At 46.8% G+C, this 20299-nt stretch overlaps 3 protein-coding genes across 4 annotated transcripts; 2 read left to right on the top strand and 1 right to left on the bottom strand.

The window, feature by feature from the left end:
- Positions 1 to 452: 452 nt before the first annotated feature.
- On the bottom strand, positions 453 to 1894 carry LOC100844734 (AT-hook motif nuclear-localized protein 27). Its single transcript, XM_003560520.3, has one exon. The coding sequence runs from the start codon at positions 1591 to 1593 to the stop codon at positions 718 to 720; it is 876 nt and encodes a 291-aa protein (XP_003560568.1). The 5' UTR covers positions 1594 to 1894; the 3' UTR covers positions 453 to 717.
- A 12482-nt stretch (positions 1895 to 14376) lies between these two features.
- LOC100821584 (cinnamoyl-CoA reductase 1) lies at positions 14377 to 16570 on the top strand. The gene is made up of 6 exons (XM_003563551.4): positions 14377 to 14559; positions 14670 to 14839; positions 14980 to 15165; positions 15399 to 15561; positions 15658 to 15844; positions 15981 to 16570. Exons 1-6 carry the CDS (start codon positions 14424 to 14426, stop codon positions 16111 to 16113), a joined length of 975 nt encoding a protein of 324 aa, XP_003563599.1. The 5' UTR covers positions 14377 to 14423; the 3' UTR covers positions 16114 to 16570.
- Positions 16571 to 17981: 1411 nt separating this feature from the next.
- On the top strand, positions 17982 to 20299 carry LOC100821900 (cinnamoyl-CoA reductase 1). 2 transcript variants are annotated; one of them, XM_024457795.1, is made up of 6 exons: positions 17982 to 18322; positions 18523 to 18692; positions 18786 to 18971; positions 19181 to 19343; positions 19463 to 19702; positions 19845 to 19986. In XM_024457795.1, the coding sequence occupies exons 1-5, from the start codon at positions 18196 to 18198 to the stop codon at positions 19651 to 19653; spliced, it is 837 nt and encodes a 278-aa protein (XP_024313563.1). In that variant the 5' UTR covers positions 17982 to 18195; the 3' UTR covers positions 19654 to 19702; positions 19845 to 19986. The 2 variants fall into 2 exon arrangements, with proteins under 2 accessions (XP_024313563.1, XP_003563600.1); XM_003563552.4 differs by having other exon boundaries at positions 18006 to 18322; positions 19463 to 19649; positions 19845 to 20299.

Genomic DNA, 20299 nt, shown 5'->3' on the forward strand with positions numbered 1-20299 from the left:
GTCGATTGCCGTTTGCGGTGAAGTAGGGGAGTGGGGGGCGCTACCTCGCATTGTAATATGTTCGATGAAATCCGTGGATACGGTGTATGATTTTTATCCTAGTGTGTGGCCATGGTGGGAACTATTTAGTCGACACCTCGCATTGCAATACTTCGATGAAATTCGTGGGCACGCTGTGAACGGTTGTAATGGTTTTTACCATCGTTCCTCCTCTAAATCACATCTTATGTAATCTACCAACTAAACATGGTATCAAGATTTGCGTACAGAAGTGGTAAATTAGGCTCAGTAGTCACTAGTGCTCAGTTTTAGATGACATGGGATTTGAGAAATTTCATACACTGACAACTGAGGATTAGCAAATAAGAACGAGGAAAACTGTTTTGCATTGTCTCAGCAAGTCAGCATAAGTAAACACGGAACTGTAAGTACGCACTAGCCAAACTTGTAAGTAAAACCAGGACACTGACCTCAATCAATTAACCACACAAAATGTGGCCCGATCGCCCGATTTGTACTTCAGCAACGTTTTCTGCTGATCTCGCACAACAAAATCACAAAGAGAGGTGAAAGGAAATTACAAGAGTCCCAATTAAGAAGAGCACCCCATGAATCAACCAACTTGCCAAAACCTAGTTCTAGAGGGATGAATGTTAGGAGCAAGAACAGCAGCAATCGATTAATAAACGACCCAAACACAGGTTGGTCGGTTGGCCATCAGATGCCGCCGCTACCGTGCCCGTGGCCTCCTCCCCACGCGTACGGCGGCGATGCGCGGTGGACGACAGGGTAGCCGGCCGCGCCACCCATGGCCATAGCCTGAGACATCGCCAATGGCAGCTCCTGCGGTTGTTGTGCTTGCTGGGCGTCGGCGGCGGAGACGTTGGGCTTGACATCGACGACGGCATCGTCCTGGAGCGGGAGGCGCTCGTAGACGGCGTTGGCGAAGGTGGCGGCGAAGAGCGTGACGGGGGTGGCGGCGACGAGGGGCCCCACGACGCGGCCGCCGAGGACCTGGCCCTGGCCGGCCGCGAGCAGCACGGCGAGCCCCGACGCCTCGGCGGGCGCCGGGGGCGGCAGCACGGTGCCGGTCACGGACAGGAGCTCGAACCGGCCCGGCAGCGTCAGCGGGAGCGCCCCGGCCGCGGGCGCGCCCGGGACGCGCACGGCGACGTCCGCGACGGTCCCCGACGCGCCGAGCACGCAGACGCCGCGGCCACGGGCGCGCGCGTACTGGGCGACGCAGGCGGAGACGTCGGCGCCAGGGGAGACCTCCAGGACGTGCGAGTGGAGCGCGTCGGGGCTGTCACGCGTGATGATCACGGGCGGCTTCGGCTTGTTCTTGGACCCCAGCGGACGGCCCCGCGGCTTCCGCAGCGGGACCATGGCCCCCGCCGCGCCCGGCGCCGGCTGGTCCTGGCTTTGAGCCGAGGCGGCGGCGGCGGGTGGGGCGGCCGGCGCCGTGGAAGAAGGCGGCGGCATGGTCACCGCCGGCTGCTGCTGCTGCTGGTAGTGCTGATGATGGTGTGGCGGCTGCGGCTGCGGGGGGAAGTCGAGTGGCGCTTGCCACCACTTGTTGCTGTTGCTGGCCATGCACGTAACCTCCTCTCTCTCCCACCCCGCCACACTGGCTCGATCTACAGTAGAAATCCCACGGACCTCTGATCCCTTGTTGCCTGTCTCCTACCTATAGCTCCCAGTCTCAGATCTCAAAGTACCGAGTCGACGATGACAGAGAAAGAGAGAGAGAGAGAGGAAAAACGAAACCGAGGCCAGAGGCGAAAGGAGGGCTTTGGCCGCTGCTTCGGCTGCCCCGCCCACAGTTGTATTGTACCCATCCAACGCGCATGCGCCAGAGAGAGATAGAAACGGGAGGAGGAAGGGAATGGGGCGGGCGTTTCGGCTCGGTCGGTCGGGAAGCGAGCGAGCGGCTCGTGACGGCCGGGACAGGGAGGCAGGCAGACAGGTGGAGCGCGACGAGAAGGCGCGGCATGTGCCGAGAGCGCGCTGCGCAGGTTCCGTGCGTCCTGCTTAGCGCCGATACGTGTCGCGGTGCAGCCCGTCGCGCGGGCGCGGCACCCGGCCCCGGCCCGGGACGAACGATCGCCCCAATCTGGAACGTTTTTTCCCCGGTATTCCTCCGTCCAAGCGCAGCATTTCCAGTGGACGCTTTCAGTCGGTTTTCTCTTTCTACCCTCACCGCTGGAGTTGAGTTCGAACATTGAACAGCCTGTCGCCACGTGAGAGAAGAGAGAGATCAGACTCTTTCTATCTTGGAAAACATTTTTTTACTGCTATCTCTTATTCTAAATTGTTGTCGAAATATTACATGTATCTGGACATCATTTATAGTAATAGATATATCAATGCTTTGACAAATGTGGGAAAAAATAATTTAGGATCGGAGATGTACACAAGTATGTATCGAAGCATTTCATTTCTTTGCGTCTGTAAAACGCCAGAACAAACGGCTTGAAGAGCGAGACGGAACTTTAATGCCAATCCAAATAGACCTGATCCTGCACTCTATCGCTTGTGCTTTTATAATACTACGGAGTCTTTGATATTATTATCCTGCTCGAGAAGATAGTATACTTGGATGCAAACGGTCCGTAGTCAACTCAGTGATCCTGATATTATCTATTCAGGTTGCACAAAAACTGGATTAGCTATTTTTTTTTAAAAAAAAAGAGGATAACCCCAACCTCTGCATCGACTGATGGACACATCCATATATTATTAAAACCAGGCAAACACAGGCAACAAAGTCTTCAAGAAAGAACGCCGCACGTGCGCCGATGATAATGAATCCGACCTTAGATCGAATTCGGGGTTTTCATCCCCAAAGGCAAGCTTCGAGCCAACACCTTCAACGAGGGAACGACACAGACGCGTCTCGGCATTGCTTGATCTGAGACCAAGTGCTTTCACCGGAGTGCGTAAACTTGTCGTCGAAGCTGCATATTTACCATCATCACGATACCGCTTTCGGACCAGCAGCAACATGCATGACTTTAGCACCGCATCATGAGTTGCCACGCGTAGCACCTGTTGCTGACAGAGTGCCTGCCCCGAACGAACGCACAAACATGTTGCCATCGCCAAAGGACGAGAACCCAGATCAGCTGTCGCAACTTGGAAGTCACGAAGAACTCCATGAACCCGCCGAAGCACGACACTGTCACCACCATCTAGCAGCAAATCCAGCACTCAACACCCCGCACCCTGGCCATAGCCAACAAGACCACCACCTGTGCCGCCGTCATATGAATCAATGAACGAGCACTGCACATGCGCCATTACCGTCACCGATCAGCGCCGTTGCTGCTAATCTAGGATGGTCTGCAGATGGCACAACATTCCGCGACGCCACTCTCTTCCTCGCCGCTCCAGTAGCTGCGGTCATTCCAGCGAGCCCTTGCCTCCGCCATAGCGACCTCGGCCACTCGCCGATCTGGCAGGATGGGGAAGAAGATATGTGTCCACTCTTTCCCATGTACATCACCCGACGATGGGGTCGACGGTGGTGCCTCCTACACCACCTCGACCTGCAGCACCACGTGGACGGGAATGGCAGGCCGCCGACCCACCGGCGCCACTGCCACCTGCCTCCTCAATCTTGCCCTCTTCCTTTTCCTCGTCCGAGGTGTTCGCCCGCCACCAGCATGCGTGGAATCCCCACCGTCCCCTTCACCGGAGGCTGCAAGGCTTCACCCGACGGCCTCCCTGGGGGACAGCGCGAGGGAGTACAAGACGTATGCGGCGCTAAAAAAATGAATTAGCATATCCATGGTTCGAATTGAATTGCAGTTTATGCAGTAGCTTCCCTATTTTTTGTGCCAGGCTTACGGAGTACTCCATCCGTTCCCAATTAATTGGCACCGACCATTTTGAAAAAAACCCTGTTAATTGATGAATTAATCTGCAGCACATATCTTCAATTGAACGTGGACTGCTTGTTGATTCTGAAAAACTACTGATTTTTTTCAAAAGTTTTGATAGAACGTGGCATGCAGGTCGATTTCGGAAAATAGCAAGGTTTCTTTTGCTAAATTGCCGGTGTCAATTAATTCCGTACAGAGTAACAGAGGGAGTAGCTTCTTGCATTTCGAGAGCAGTTTCAAAATAAATTTTCCGTTCTCTACCGAGTTTAAGTGGTTAGAACATGTCATTTAGTGGTATGTATGTGCATTTCATTGTTACTCTTTCTTTTAATCATACGGTGTTTCGTTGATCTATTCGCGTACACATGGTGGCTAGGGACAACAACTGTAAGACAGATTGGGTAGTAGTTTATCAGCTGGAAATGTAGAATTGAAGTCTGTACTAAGACTACAATAAGACTTCAGTTGCACCAATCAAGTGGTACTTGCTCCAATCATTCGGCCATTCCACTGATCACACCTTACATGGGGGCCTTACATGTACTAGTCACGCAAACTATATTACTTAGGGCTATTAGCTGTTTGATTGTGCGAATTGTTTGCTAGGGTTATTCATATCTTAAAGGTTCCTAACCTGAACTGACCCACCTATGTAGTAGCCGGGACACATATGTGAATCATCGGTCATTCTAGGACGCTATTCACATAAACCCTTCAGGGATTTTATTTTAAATAAATGCCATAAATCTTTCTACTCCCTCTCATATTACTTGTCGCGGATTTAGACTAAATCCGCGACAAGTAATATGAGAGGGAGTAGAAAGATTTATTATTTACTATGAAAATAAATATGGATCGGAGGGAGTATAAGTTTTAATAATCGATTGATGGAACAAATTTATTATTTACTATGAAAATAAATATCATAATTGATTGGTAGAACAAATTTAAAGTCGTAGATGTTGGAACATTTTTCTATAAGTTTGATCAAAGTTTAGGAAGTTTGATGAGGACATTCCTAATTCTTTATCATCAACTCCAATTGATGATGTTGCTGCACAAGACAAACCTAATGAAGTTAGATTTGGGCCAATAACAAGAGCACGTGCGAAACTACTTGAACAACAGGTGAACTCACTCTTAATTGAATTTGATGTTTTCATTGATGACAGCTTTATACTACCTAAGTCTATGCATTTATGTATAATCAGATTTGAAGATGTTTCAATCCTTGCACGTGGAGGAGGAGAGTTGCAGCAAGATCCATTCTCGTTGATTTCCAATATCAAGAAGAGCACGAGGGAGGAGAGGGAGGCCGGCGCACCACATGAAGAGGAGGAAATCAACCAGCAATAGAAGTTGTCGTGGCTGATGCTAGGACAAGTCCTACGACACGTCAAACATGTCTAAGGCATCAGCGCACGTCGAGGAGCGTGTGACACACATAGGGCTGCCTATGACATGGTTTATTTGCCTAAGTGTGAGTTGGGCCTGCGTGCTCATAGTTTGGGCTGAACCCAACGTTTTGGGTCAGTTTGTATCAAGTGTGGGTTGAACCAAGTTCGAGTCCGAGTCCAATTAGGTTGCTGGACGTCCACCCTCCTATATAAGTTGAGGGGCGCCCACGATTAGGGTTAGACCACGTTTAGATTATTCAAAACCTTTCGTTGAACTGCTACAAGCATTCATCTGAAATTATATTCCTCTTTGATTCCATCAGGAATTTATCTTCACCACTTTGTTGCGATCTGGTGTTTTGCTACTGAAGATTCGAGTGTTATCTATTGTTCCATTGGGAATTGGTAGATTGCAGAACCGCTTCGTGGTCGGCGGCTACGTGCGCAAGCGTGTGGTGTTGCGAATATCAAATAGGGTTGAGAATTGTTGCATTGGCAGCAAGGGACCAGTCAGAGATTCGTCAGCGTCTCGCGGGTTATCATCCATCCAAAACGAGCTCAACGAGAAGATCGGGCCACCTCTTATCAAAGTTTGGCTTAAAACAAAGCTAGAACTTGTTGCATTTAGAAACAGAATGAGTATATTTTAGGAAAGTATTTTTATATAAATAATTATATTGCTTGCGCTATTGGCTTTCATGGACCTGTCTGGAAAAAACTACCCACGATTGTCATCAAAATCATTTTCAGTGGAGCAAGGGACAAAATGTGGACTGTCCTGGCGTTTAAGCTACTAAGAATTTTTGGTATTTATTGAAATTGAAAGGCCAAATTTAGATTTGGTAGTAGTTGAAGCACTTAAACCTATACCTTTTCGTTTGGATTAGTCCCGTCATAGTTAAGTTGATTTTTTAGAGGAAAATGAGATTGCAACAAGACGATGTATCAAGTGAAAACCTCTGTTCGGTGCAAACATGAAACTTTTAATCGCAACCATTATTTCTTAAATAGAAGGTTTAGATGAAAGGTGGAACGTCTGATCACATTAAAGTATTTTACGAAAAACCCACGAGATGGGATTCTTTGTGGGGGGTTTCATTAAATGCATTAAGTTATTAGATGTTTTTTTTTATCTCATCCGTTTATTTAAAATCTAGTGTATATTATTGAAAGTTTTCAAATTTGCACCGAATAGAAGTTTTCACCCGATATGTCCCCTTGCAACAATTGCTAAAATCAACAACCATGTATTGATGTGGCAACAATATGAGTAAGCCATCACACAATGCATTGAATCACCTCATGAGGAGAGAATATGACTAGCGAGTAGCGACGTTCTGATTGCTAGAATTTGTTGCTGGGTTTGCACGAACCAGAGAGAAACAGACTCTGCTCAAACTTCTACAACCGCAATCAAGTAATCCAAGCCCTTTGGACGAGAGGATTCGGTTGGGACGTAAACCAAATCCAGCTCGAAGATAAACACCGGTGATCACGCCGCAGATGCACGCCCTCCAAGCTGCCAAATGGCTAAATCCGTTAGTCTCTCCGAGGATGGGATCAAGTAGTTTAAACTAAGCCGCCAAATGACAGCGAGGATCAGGCCTGATCATACGAGCACCAGTATGACTTAGCACGAACTTCGAGGCGCTTTTTTGTCGGGGCGTGGTGCACTTAGACGCTAGCTAGCTAGGCTAATGATCCCCTGACCGGTGCCCGCGCACATGGGCTTCGCCCTCGCGGCACGGCACGGCGCCGCTGCGGCCACTATAATAAACCGCCTGGCTGGGACACGTAGCGCGGGATTAGCCGGAATTAATTAAGGGGATCCGTGGCCTGATTTGTCGAGTTCGATGGTGGATGCAATGCTTTGGGCGGATGCTAATTCATCGGCATGTTACGAGCTTGTGACTCCACTGGCCGCGGAAGTATTTTAAACTGCTATGTTACAGTAGTCTGATCATGCGTGGATCGTCGTCGGGCAAAAAGGTTGGACGGGCTGAGCTAGCAGTGCTGTGAAAAAGCGTGTCTTTGGCCTCATCCGGAGTGGAAAATGCGTGGTTGCTGCTTAGGATCAGTGATTAGTTTATAGTCGCGAAATCGTTCCACCGGGTGGCACGACGTATTTCAGGTTCCATTCGGTAGGACTGTGGGAGAGGACTGTTCAGTGAACAATGCCACAGTATGGTAAGGGGGGAAAGGACGAATAGTAGGACGAGGGTAGATTTTCTGCATGTGTAGCGGAGATCACCCTTCTAGCTCTCGGAATACAGGATACTTTGTTTTAAAGGTTGTGGATATATATATCTAATTTGCCTGATTTTTAAGAAAAATCTTAAATCTAAGTTCACGAATCAAAACAGTTGGACTATTATCCGGATCACACTTTACTCTTTCTTTTTAATCATTCATTTCGAATCTTAAAGCACAAATCATATCTAACAGTTGAAGAATCAACTTATCTCTAACTAAAAATTAGACAACTTTGATATAGCAAAACCCTATTAAAAAATGAAAATAATGTTTTAGAGCTTCAAAATTTTGACCGGTGTGAGTATCCACGTGTTCTAGACTCCTATGCATTTTCGTCAAAATATGTTGATTTGTTTGTGCTATATGCAAAAATCATAAATTTGTAGATCTCAAATAGACCAACACAAGAAATTTGTAATTTTAGATCTCAATTACTATTTTATATCTAAAATTTTGTAATTTTTGCACGGGTCGCACGTTAACATACTTCTTGACGAAAATTTATAGGTACATGGAACATATCTATGCTTACACTACAAAAAGGATTCAGAATTTTTATTAACTCAGAACCATGTACTTTATAAGGAACCTGAGCTCGAAAGCCAACAACTTATTTTTAGGAAAAAAAAACACTGACACTACAACAATTTTTTTTTTACCAAATGGCCCGTGACACTACTCCAGAAAACCCTTCCAGTGGCGGTCAAAAAATGAGGTTGGTGGCGGTGATCACGACAGTCACCAATTCTGCGTTACTGGAGGTTTTAGCACCAGTGACGGGTATGTAAAATACCCGCCACTGAAGACCTACAAACCGCCACTGTAAATCCCTTCGGCACCACCCGAAAAGTGCGTGGAGTATAGTAGTGGCGGGCGCAGTACCCGCCACTGGACATTTCCAGTGGTGGTCTGTGGCAGGCAACGTTGGGGGAAAGAACATCTCACATTCGCACAATAATTGTATCATTGCATCCCTCAGTTGCAGGCAACGGTCCACCGTGATCGACTTCTGGCCGATCGTGTCGAAGAAGTCACAGAGCTTCATGACCATCTCTCTCACCCATGGCTCCATGCAGCCTCTTATTGCAACCGGAAGTAACTGCGTGAGAATCACGTGGCAGTCATGAGACTTCATGCCAACCAGCTTGTGGCTCTTCATGTCAACGAGTTTCTTGATGCTGGATGAGTAGTTCGATGGAACTTTGATGCCATGGAGACACTCGCACATTCTATGCAGCTCGGCTTTGCTCAGGCTGTAACACGTAGGTTTGCATCGCGCATACATCGTGCGTTCACCATTCTTGTTTTCCTGCGGCGCCACTTCCTCTATCAGCCACAGCTTCTCCCTTATCCCATCCACTGCAGGTCCTTCCGTGCCTTTGGTCCATCTTTTGACTTGTCCGCGTGGTGCATCATCAAGCCCAACAGGCTGTCGCACACGTTCTTCTCGACATGCATGACGTCTATGGTGTGATGGCTCTGTAAGAGCCTCCAGTAAGGCAGGTCCTAGAACACGGACCTCCTCTTGGACGTAAGGCCGCCATCTGGACCAGCAGCCGGCTGTGCTTTCCCAGCCACGACTTCGAGGTTCCTGACAATTTCGTATACTTCGTGTCCAGTCAGTTCCCTCGGTTTGTGCCGCCTCTCTGCCCTCCTGTTGCAGTTTTTCTTATCATCCCTCCACGGGTCCTTCATCTCCAGCCACTTACGGTGTCCCATGTACACAATCTTTTTTGATTCTGGCAGGAACAACCCTTCTATCTCGTCCCCGCATTTTGTACACGCTTTGTACCCATGTGTTGACTGACACAATGAGTTCCCGTTCGTCGGGTAATCATGCACACATGTCAAGAGAACTGTTCGAAGGGTGAACTCCTCCTTCTTATGAGCGTCCCAAACCTTTCGACCCTTCTCCCAAAGCTCCTTGAGCTCATCCTTCAGCGGCTCTAGATACACGTTCATATCAGCTCCAGGCTGCTTAGGGCCTTGTATGAGCATTGATAGGTGGATGTACTTCCTCTTCATGACAAGCCAAAGGGGGGGGGGGTTGTATATGAACAGGATCACCGGCCATGTGCTGTGTTTGCTGCTCAAGTTTCCGAACGGATTGTGTTTGCTACTCATCCCAAACTTGATGTTCCTGGGCTCTGCGCCAAACTCGGGGAATTCGTCGTCCAGAGTCCTCCATTGAGCCGTATCTGCGGGGTGTCTGAGGACTCCATCATAGTGGCGGTACACGTCCTCGGGATCAATATCCGTCTGAGTCGCGTCGTGGTAGATGAACCACCAGACCATCTTTTCCGCCGGACCACGCTTCACTTCTTCCTCCTCGCCGCCGTCAGGATTGGGGTCTTTCTTCCTGTATCAGGATGTTTTGCATACTGGACAGCTGTGCATGTCTTTGTAGTCGCCGTTATATATGATGCAGTCCAGCGGACAAGCATGGTATCTGATGACCTCTAACCCGAGGGGGCATGTAACTTTCTTCGCCTCGTACGTGCTCTTAGGCAACTTGTTGCCCAGAGGAAGTACCGTACGTAGGTAACTCAGAATCTCTGTGAATCCCGAGTCCATGATGTTGTATTTTGCCTTTATACGCAAAAGCTCGAGCGTTACTTCTAGCACACTGTTATCCACGCCGGCATTTTCATATAACGGTGTCTCGGCATCCTCCCTGAGCTTCTCGAACTTACGAGACACCCTCTCATCCTCCGGGTCATCCAACTGATTCTGCAGATGCTGATCGTCCAGCATTTCAACCATCCTACCAGTTGGAACGTCCTGTGGATCCTCGCCACGATATGCTTCTTCACCAGGCTGGTCGTCAGACTCCATGTTTTCCATCTCAATGCCGTCATCGAGTTCAATGCCATCCTCCCATGTGAAGTCCACCTTGAATAACCAGACACAAATCCCCGCATGAGCAAGTGCATCTCGACATGCTCTGGCTCGTACAGCTTGCTGTTCCGACATCTCACACAGGGACAACACATCTTATCACCCCCTTTCCTATGCATATCTTCCACGCCGGCATCGACAAAAATCTTTAGCCGCTCTATCCACTCAACACGTAACCTGTCCTCGTACATCCAAGCACGGCCCATCGAGCTACAACACAATTAAAAAAAAATAAACGAATCAGCTTGATCGGCAAAAATGGAAATTTTCGGCATGACCTATGCTTAAAAAAATAGCATTTTGCACTACGAAATTCGATGCCTGCATCAAAAACGAATTACCCCCACCCACATCGGCACGACGGCCGGTATCACATCACATAAGAAATACACGGCACGAAGGCCGGTGTCAACACACATTTAATATGCTTCAACATGCACGTACACCGGTCCCGAGGTTAAGCTTTACCTTAGGGCTAACCCCCAAGGGCTAAGCTCCCCCATAAGCAGTAGCGGCCATGGACTCTAGAGAGAGAGCTAGAGAGAGAGAGAGCCGCAAAGAGAGAGAGCTAGAGAGAGAGAGAGCTAGAGATAGAGGGAGCTCATCGGAGCAAAATTAAAGCGAGAGAGAGAGGGATCTGGGAGGGAGGGCCCTCACTAGTGTGAGGGGGAGCTTTAGAGACAGCGGGGACAGCTCGGGAGAGCCGCCGGAGAGAGATCGGGGACGGATTTGCCACCACCGGCCTTCGCGCCATTGATGGCTTTTTGGCCAAATTGAAGAAGAAGAAGCGGAGGAAGAAGGGAGAGAAAGAAGAAGGAGAAGGGGGGAGAGCTACCTTGGAGCCGCCGCCATCAATTTTGGCAGGTATTCGCCGCCGGTGAGGAGCAGAGCCGCATCTGGTCCAAGACAGACGCGCGAGCTCGAACAGCTTCGGGCTCGCACGGTACTTATATATAGGAAGCTCACCAGTGGCGGGTGTATGTATAAACCACCACTGGTGACCTCCAGCGGCGGGCGGAAAAATAAACCGCCACTGGAGGCATCAGCAGTGGCGGGTAACTTGGGACGCGCCACTGGCGATTGCCCACCTGTTTCCCCGCTTTAGTCCCACCTCGCTAGTTTACATGAGTTCCGACCAGCATAAAAAAGATTCCGCCAACCCACGGACCGGTGGTTATTACTCAGTGGTCAGTGCGTTCCCCGTTCCGGTTGAGTACTAAAATAATGATCAGGCGGTGCTTAAGGGGTTCAGGGAAGGTCACTGAGACTGAGTAGTAACATCATGTATCGGGTGGTCTACCAGTGGAGGTTCTTTTTTACGGCCGCCACTGGTGGTTGTTAGGGTTTCCATGGCCATTTCTAGTGGCGGTGACAAACACCGCCACTGGTGGTGGACCACGAGTGGCGGTGACTTATTTCGGGACAATATTCACGGCCACTGGTGGCGCTCGTGGATGCCTCGAGTGGCGGTGTGTTTTTTGGTCCCTTTTAACCGCCACTAGAGGGGGATCACGGATGGGATTTTCTGTAGTAGTGTGATCTAATAACCTAGGGCCTCTTTGATTCGCAAGATAAAAACCACATGATGACAATAGCATACCCATTTGAACCAATCTGAATTGTAGCTGCACCTAAGTTTGTTTGCTTGAATAAATGAAAAAAAAGAGAGAATAACATGAGGTTGGAGTGGATGGATGTAGGGCAGATATTTGAAAGGAAAATACAAGGGAGACTCCTGCTACAGTATAAATACGAACCTAAATTCGCACATGTGAGGACTATATAGCTTTTCCTTTGGTTTCTATGAAAAGGGGTGGTTGGTGATGGGGGTAGTGCACAGTAGGGCTGGGCAGAAAAACAGACACACCGAAAACTCATCGAAACTGAAAAAAAAAACCAATCTCTCAGTTTTTTCATTGCTACAACATTTTTGGGCTTTTTACCATAGCTAACCGAACTAGATTTTCTCGGTGCGGAATTCGCTTCAATTAACCAGACGTTGATATGTTGTTCCCCCACCTCCTGACGCCGAATAGGTTGTCAAAGGTGAGGGCCAAGCAAAACCGATGAAGATTTGGACAATGTTTTTTTTTTCTGACGGTGGCTTTGACAAATTATTTGTATATCTAAGATCCATTTTGCTTACCTCTCTGGTTAGTTGTCAATTCCAAATCTTGTTCATAAACTGCAATACGAGACATGACCCTATCTTTTGAAAGTGGACGGCTTTAGTTTAGTTGATGAAAAGTGTGATAAAATCATGACATTGCACACGTGTATCCTAGTCAACAGAAGAAAACATAAATGGTCACAAATTTAGAAAATATATGTTCATATGAAAATGATATAAAATGGTAAATAGATCAATATTTGAGGAAAACAAGGAACATGTAAAAAGGAAATGTGGGGCAAATATTTCAAAACCATGGAATCTCTAAAATAAAACGTAGAAATTTAAAATATATATGCTATAAATACTTAAAGCTTGAAATAACTAAAAATATTTTTGGGACAATAATATTATTATTTTCCATGAAGGTTCAGAAAATATGTATGTTTTTTCCTGAATTCCCTTGTTTTCTTGTAAGTTTATTCTTATTTTAGTATTTTTCATTTTAATAATACCCAAATGTAACAGCTTAAAAAACATACTATGTTCTGATTTTCCTTTAGTTTAAGGTTTCATCAATTGTATCTACCCATGAATTTTTATGTGCGCCCACGTTCTTTTTTTTTTCCAAGTTCTTGCTTTCTCTTCTAGGCTTTTACATATATGAAACCACCCCATGACATTGGTAGATGTATCAATTTTGTGTAGATACCAATATTTTGGGTGCAAAATTTATTTTATTTGAGTGGAGGGACCAAATTTGACAACCACCAATAGTGAAATAAAAAAATGACATTTTCCTAAGATATAGAGACAATAGAAACAGTATATTTAGAACAAGTTAGATATATTTTTTTTTTGCGAAAAAGATATATGTTTTTCTCCTGATGGCTAAGACACGATCTCAATATACTTCTTCTTTTTTTGCAAATTGTACTGAACCTATTAGTCAAATCACAAACTATGTACAAACAACATAACAAATCTATTGAAGTGGTTGTGGATACACATGGCTTGATTGACCAACGTGGGGAAAATAATTGTGAGGTAACCAATTTTGGGAGACGATTGAATTTTGGGAGATGTTTAGCCATCTCGGGTCGATCGGGTTGGGGAGCTGACGTGCCAACGAAACAGGTCGTCCAGTCCGATGTGGCATACGACGACAAGTGGGTCCGACATGTCAGAAAAACCATTAAACGACCTAATCTACCCATTTGGGTTTTGTGAGACAACTTGACCCAAAAACTGTGTCTCTGTGAGATTATTAGTAATAATTGTGCCCCGATGAAACACTAGACTTAAGAAGCGTGGTTTGCGAAATTTACTCAATTAAATATACCCTTGCCCTCTCAACGCAGACGAGGTTCCTGTGCGACATGACCTTTCACCGAGGGCCTAGACTCTATTTGCAGTAGCTGCAGGACATGCGGCGACCGTGGTGATCCTTTGCGTGCAATGGCGGAATCGATGATTAGGCTGATGTTGGGGCAGTAGGCAACAATGGCGCAAGCGAGGTACACAGAAGTTACAGGATAAACAGTTTTCTCCGTCCTTCACAGTTCACACACCTTAGCTAGATCGATGATCTGGCGACGTAAACGTATGATAGTGCTTTGAATCAACGGCGCCCCAGACGCTGTCCTTGGCTAGAAGAGCCGAAGACTGATAACCATTGACGACCAGCCGTCCGTCATCAACTCCTACTTGTACTCTGTCCACTTGCACCAGTAGGATAATAGTGTTTGTTAACTCGCACAATTTGCACGAGCTCAAATTACGGGGCCCCAAATCGCCATCAAATAAGTGCATTAAATAGTTGTTTAATGATACCACTACCTGCCGTGAGGTCGATTCTACGAACCAAGAGAATCCATAGCAATGGAAGGTGCCGGTGAGACGAAGACGACGGCGTGCGTGACCGGGGCGGGCGGCTTCGTGGCCTCGTGGCTGATCAAGCTGCTCCTGTCCCGCGGCGCCGGCCGCTACACCGTCCACGGCACCGTCCGAGACCCCGGTATATATCCTTCCGTCTTCGTCTTCAGTCCAGTTCTTGGGCGAACCGTTGGACGCGCTTCTGCGATGCCAAATCAAAGATCTGATTTTCCCCGTGTGGTTTGCCCGAAGGGGACGCGAAGAATGCGCACCTGGCGGCGTTGGACGGCGCCGCCGAGAGGCTGCGGCTGTTCAAGGCGGACCTGCTGGACTACGGCAGCATGGCGGCGGCCATCGCCGGCTGCGACGTCGTCTTCCACGTGGCCTGCCCCGTCCCCGCCAGCCCCCTCTCCAACCCCGAGGCAACGTCTCCTCTCTCTCTCCCCTTGCTCACCCCTGATGAATAAATCCGATTTCTCTCTTATTACAGGGGAATGAATTCGTTCTGTACCTTCTTGTGGTTAGCTTCATCTGTCAAAGTAACACCTCCGTGTTGATGCAGGTTGAGATGCTTGCTCCGGCTTTGACGGGCACGATGAATGTCCTCAAGGCTTGCTCGGAGGCCAAGGTTAAGAGGGTCGTCGTGGTGTCTTCAGTCTCTGCCGTGATGCTGAATCCCAGCTGGCCTCAAGGCAAGGCCATGGATGAAGGCTGCTGGACTGATGTCGACTACTGCAGAACCACCGAGGTGAGGTTCCCCAAAATGATATCACCATTGCTGCTGTAGGTACAGACTACAGAGTAGTGTCGTGGCATGCCACAGCATACATACAGTATGTTGTTACGGTTGTTCGGTTCATGCAGAAATGAATTGATTGTACTGAAATTCATGCGTCCCTAAAATTGCCTCAGTTATGTACTGCAGACAAGTGGTTTTCAGTTTTTGCCCGTTCTAATTCTGTCTCACCATCATTCTGCCAGAACTGGTACTCCCTTGGCAAGACACTAGCAGAGCTTGAGGCCTTCGACTATGCAAAGAGAACTGGTCTAGATGTCGTGACAGTCTGCCCGTCCTTGGTGATCGGGCCCTTGCTGCAGCCAACGGTGAACGCCAGCAGTTCGGTCATTGTTGATTTCTTCAGAGGTTGCCTGCCTGCCTGCCTGACTTAATTCACTCTCGATCTTATCTGCTCGAGAAAATTAGTGTCTTTGACGTGGTTTATATCACATATCCTTGCAGGTGATAGTGAGGTAAAGAGCAAAACCAGGAATGTCGTGGATGTTCGGGACGTTGCCGACGCTCTTCTCTTGGTCTATGAAACCCCAGAGGTCTCTGGTCGGTACATCTGCAGTTCACACGCAACGAAGGTCTCTGATGTCATTGAAATGCTGAAGAGCATGTATCCCACTTACAAATATGCCGACAAGTAAGCCTGACCTTGGGTGGTGCATATGGTTCTATTCCAACAAGAAAAAAAGAAAGAAAGATGATCCTATTCTATTATGTTCCCTGATTAATTGGGTATGACATGACCAGTGCATTTTGTTGAACACCAATGGCAGGTTTGTCCAAGTGACTGAGGAGCCTTCGTTCTGTTCCAGGAAGCTTGAGATGCTGGGTTGGAAAATCAAGGCACTCGAGGAGACCCTCAGGGACAGTGTTGAATCATACAAGGCTGCAGCTGTCCTGGATTAATTGAGCAAGCACTGTCTTGTATATACACCATTTTGCGTCTAGCTATGTTACTAGCTAAGATGTGTTTGCATAATTAAGCTTTTGTTCTGTAGATTTATTGCATAAGGTTGTTGTGGTCTTGGCGCGCCCTTTGCACAGGTTTGGAGTCCAGGAAAGCATGATCAGGGCCGTCTTATGGAGATACTATTTGCTACTGATAGTTCTCAGTTCACACACCTTCGGGTGTTTGTCCATGAGAAATTTTCCTTTTGAACTTTGTAATGTGATAGATGATTCTCTATGGGCTATGTGGACTCTGTGCAATAGGATCTTCCTTCCTCTCAAAAAAAGAAAAGAAGCAATAGAAGCCTGAGATGCCCAATACAGCAGGGACAGAAGTTTGATCTTGAGACTAGCAAGCAATGCAAGGTTGGCGATCACTCAAGTTAAGAATATTCTAGTTTTTCACAGAGAAAAACTAGCTCAGTTTTGTGCAATCGAACTTCTCAATTTAGCGAAAACATATCTTATGGTAGTACTTGTTGTTGTCGGCCCGGCAGCTAAGCCCTTGCCCAGGCTCCGTAAATGGGCTGCTTTTCACAATGAGCCCACCTATCAAACTCCTACACTTAATTTTTTTTACTTATAAATGTAGTCTTTTATAAACAAAATAAGGTAGAAAAACAAAAGTGCTAAGTAGCCTGCTTTTCATATTCCGCTGTAATTAATTTTACCATCCATTCAGTCTTCCTCTAATTTTTCCACATTTCCACCCCCTCATAGGATGATAACAATAAACTATTTGGCTAGGAAACTAATTATAACGATAAATTAAACTTTGGAAATATAAATGTACAAGAAAACTTACACACACTACATATACAACTCAAATGAAAAAGAGTAACGATATTGTAGAAGAGTATATTACAAGAAAATATGGTAATGCTAGATATCCTAAAATTCTAGTCACACAAAGGTAGAGTTGCTTGTTAACCCTTTAAGGTTCCACTCAAAATCAATCAAGATATTCGTGTTGTACCTCTGCCGAGGGGTAACCAAAAATTACTTGGTTAAACATAGGTGAAATAGATGTAAAAAATGTTTTTATTTGCATTAGATTGCAGCACATTTTCATTGATTGCCAATAACACATTTTCATTGATTGCCAAAAAATATTTTCATTTTTGTTGCATCCAATCTTCCACTACCTTGTAGCATTTCTAATATTTTTGGGAATTAGCTTTCAGGATTGAATATTAATGTTAAATCACTTATCCTTGCGGAGGCATGTGCGGCTTGTTGGGTGCTGCGGAATTGCCATAACAATATTATTTTAACAAAACGAGTTTTTAATATTTTGTAGGTCATCCATATGGGCATCCTACTGGATTCGTACAGAAAAAATGATGGACTTTTGGTGCAACTGGCAGAAGAAGGTTGCTCCCGGTTTATGAAGGTTGCTCAGGACTTGTTTAACATATTTGAGTGCCGTGCTAGCAATAGGTTGTGTGATGCATGAATGTAGTTATAATCTTCCGGCTTATAAGAATGAAGGTTGATGTGTTCAATCATAATATTGCGGCGGTATGTATCAATTGATGTGTGGGCACAACCTTTCATTTGCTTTAAAATTCATTTTTTTTCTCCCGAAAAGCACGGAAACACTTCTCTTCGGCTTTGAGCAAAGCAAATGGGCAAATAAACTGGAAATTTAAGATTCTTTGGATGGGCTATAAGTGAGTGTCAGCTGTTTTTCTCTCCTCTGCATCAATAATTGTTTTACGTGACAGGAATATAAAAAAAAATCAGCTAATGTCGTCCTTTCATATATGCCCTTAATACATGCATGCAGTGCTGTGTTCTGTGGATGTCATCGCGCAGGGACCGAGAAATCAATTCGACGATTTGCCTGAGCTGGCTCAAAATCCCTGCAGCATCACATGAGTGCTTGAATTGATGATACGGCCACGTGACGGCCGCAAGGTTGATCCTCTTCGCGTCTACAGTACGGACGCCACCGTCCATCCTCATACCGTAGCTTGTTATCTTTTTTTCTTCTTTTAAGTGCTCCATCGATCAACAACACAATCCAGCCATAGTAAAATGGAGGCCGCCGGGAGGACAACGACGGCATGCGTGACCGGCGCCGGCGGCTTCGTGGCCTCATGGCTGGTCAAGCTGCTTCTCTCCCGTAGCCGCTACACCGTCCGCGGCACAGTTCGTGATCCCGGTAAGTTTTCTGAAACCGCGACAGAACGAATCAACGAATCCATAGTCTCTCTGCTCCTCAATAGTCCTCGGTGCTCTGCTGATCCTCTACGGATCCCCTCAAGAAATTAACACTGGATTTCGGATGCTTCGATCTGTGATGCTGAACAACGATCTGCGGTCTTCTTGTCAACTGATTGATGTGATTAATTTGTGCGAAAGGTAACGCCAAGAACGCGCACCTCGCGGCGTTGGACGGGGCCGGGGAGAGGCTGCGGCTGCTCAAGGCGGAGCTGCTGGACTACGGCAGCATGGCGGCGGCCATCGCCGGCTGCGACGTCGTCTTCCACGTGGCCTGCCCCGTCCTCGACGCCCCGACTCCCGACCCTGAGGCACTTCTTCTTCACATCCTTTGCCAACACAGTTGATTTTCCCGACAAGCAAGAGAAACTCATGCTCATCTTCCTGTTGGTGGCTTACTGCAGGCTGAGATACTTGCTCCGGCTGTGACCGGCTCGATCAATGTCCTCAAGGCTTGCTCTGAGGCCAAGGTTAAGAGGGTCGTGGTGGTGTCTTCCGTCTCTGCTGTCATGGTGAATCCCAACTGGCCTCGAGGCAAGGTCATGGATGAAGACTGCTGGACTGATGTCGACTACTGCAGAACCACCCAGGTGAGAATGGCATCACCAAATCATGAGAGAAGATTTCTTCAGTAAGTACAGAGTAATGTCCTTGACATGTCAGTCGACTCAGTCACAACTTACTGCGCTGTGATGTTACACTTGTGCTGGAAAATCTAGAACATGTTGCACAAACAACCATCTTTATGTGGTTCTCAGTTTTCACACGACTGAAATTCTGCCTCCCATGATTCTGCCAGAATTGGTACTGCCTCGCGAAAACCCTGGCAGAGCGTGAAGCCTTCGCCTATGCAAAGACAAGTGGACTAGATGTTGTGACAGTCTGCCCGTCCTTGGTGATCGGCCCCTTGCTGCAGCCTACTGTCAACGCTAGTACTGCGATAATAGTTGATTACTTGAAAGGTTGCATCATTTTCCGACACGCCGAATTCGGCTTCGCCACTGACTGAATACATAAGCCAATGTTCCATATGTGCTTGAAAAAATAGTATGTTTGATGTGGTTTCTCATCTCTTTAACAGGTGAACGTGAGGTAGAGAACAAAACCAGGAACTTCGTGGATGTTCGCGACGTTGTCGACGCTCTTGTCTTGGTGTGTGAAACCCCGGAGGTCTCTGGACGGTACATCTGCAGCTCATATTCATGGAAGGTCTCTGATGTCATTGGCCTGCTGAAAAGCATGTATCCCACTTACAAATTTGCCAACAAGTAAGCCAAGTTTGCCAACAAGATGCTCAATATGTTCCTGCATATATGCTATGGTATATTCTGCCTTGTGATACTCGATAATCAGTATGCTTTGGGTACATATATGAATCCATTCTGAAGAAAATATGAGTCCATTCTATTCTCTTAATGGGGCATGACATGACCACGATGCATTTTGTCCAACACCAATGGCAGGTTTGTCCAAGTCAGTGATGAGCCTTCATATAGTTCCCAGAAGCTTGAGATGCTGGGCTGGAAAATCAAGCCACTCGAGGAGACCCTCAGGGACAGTGTTGAATCATACAAGGCTGCAGGTTTCCTGGATTAAGCAAGCAGTGTCTTGTATATCCCTCCATTGTCTCTAGCTAGGAAACTAGCTATTACTATTGCTGTTGTATTGCATAAATTGTTGTTGTTTTGCAACTGGAGGCTGTAGTGCTGGAGCTCTGTGATAGTAATAGTTGGCACACTTGAAGCAGCAACTTGGTCTTTCTACTTCTAGTTAGCTTGCTTTCCGTACAATTACGAGCATTCCAGTGTTTGTCTATTGGTACTTCTTTTGAACTTTGTAAGAGATGAACCTTTTGTTGGATGTGTCCATCCTCTTGATGCAGACACTGAAGAGCAATAAAATTTTCCATTTCAGAAAA

The sequence above is a fragment of the Brachypodium distachyon genome, chromosome 1 (genome assembly GCF_000005505.3).
Source record: "Brachypodium distachyon strain Bd21 chromosome 1, Brachypodium_distachyon_v3.0, whole genome shotgun sequence".
Classification (NCBI taxonomy): domain Eukaryota; kingdom Viridiplantae; phylum Streptophyta; class Magnoliopsida; order Poales; family Poaceae; genus Brachypodium; species Brachypodium distachyon.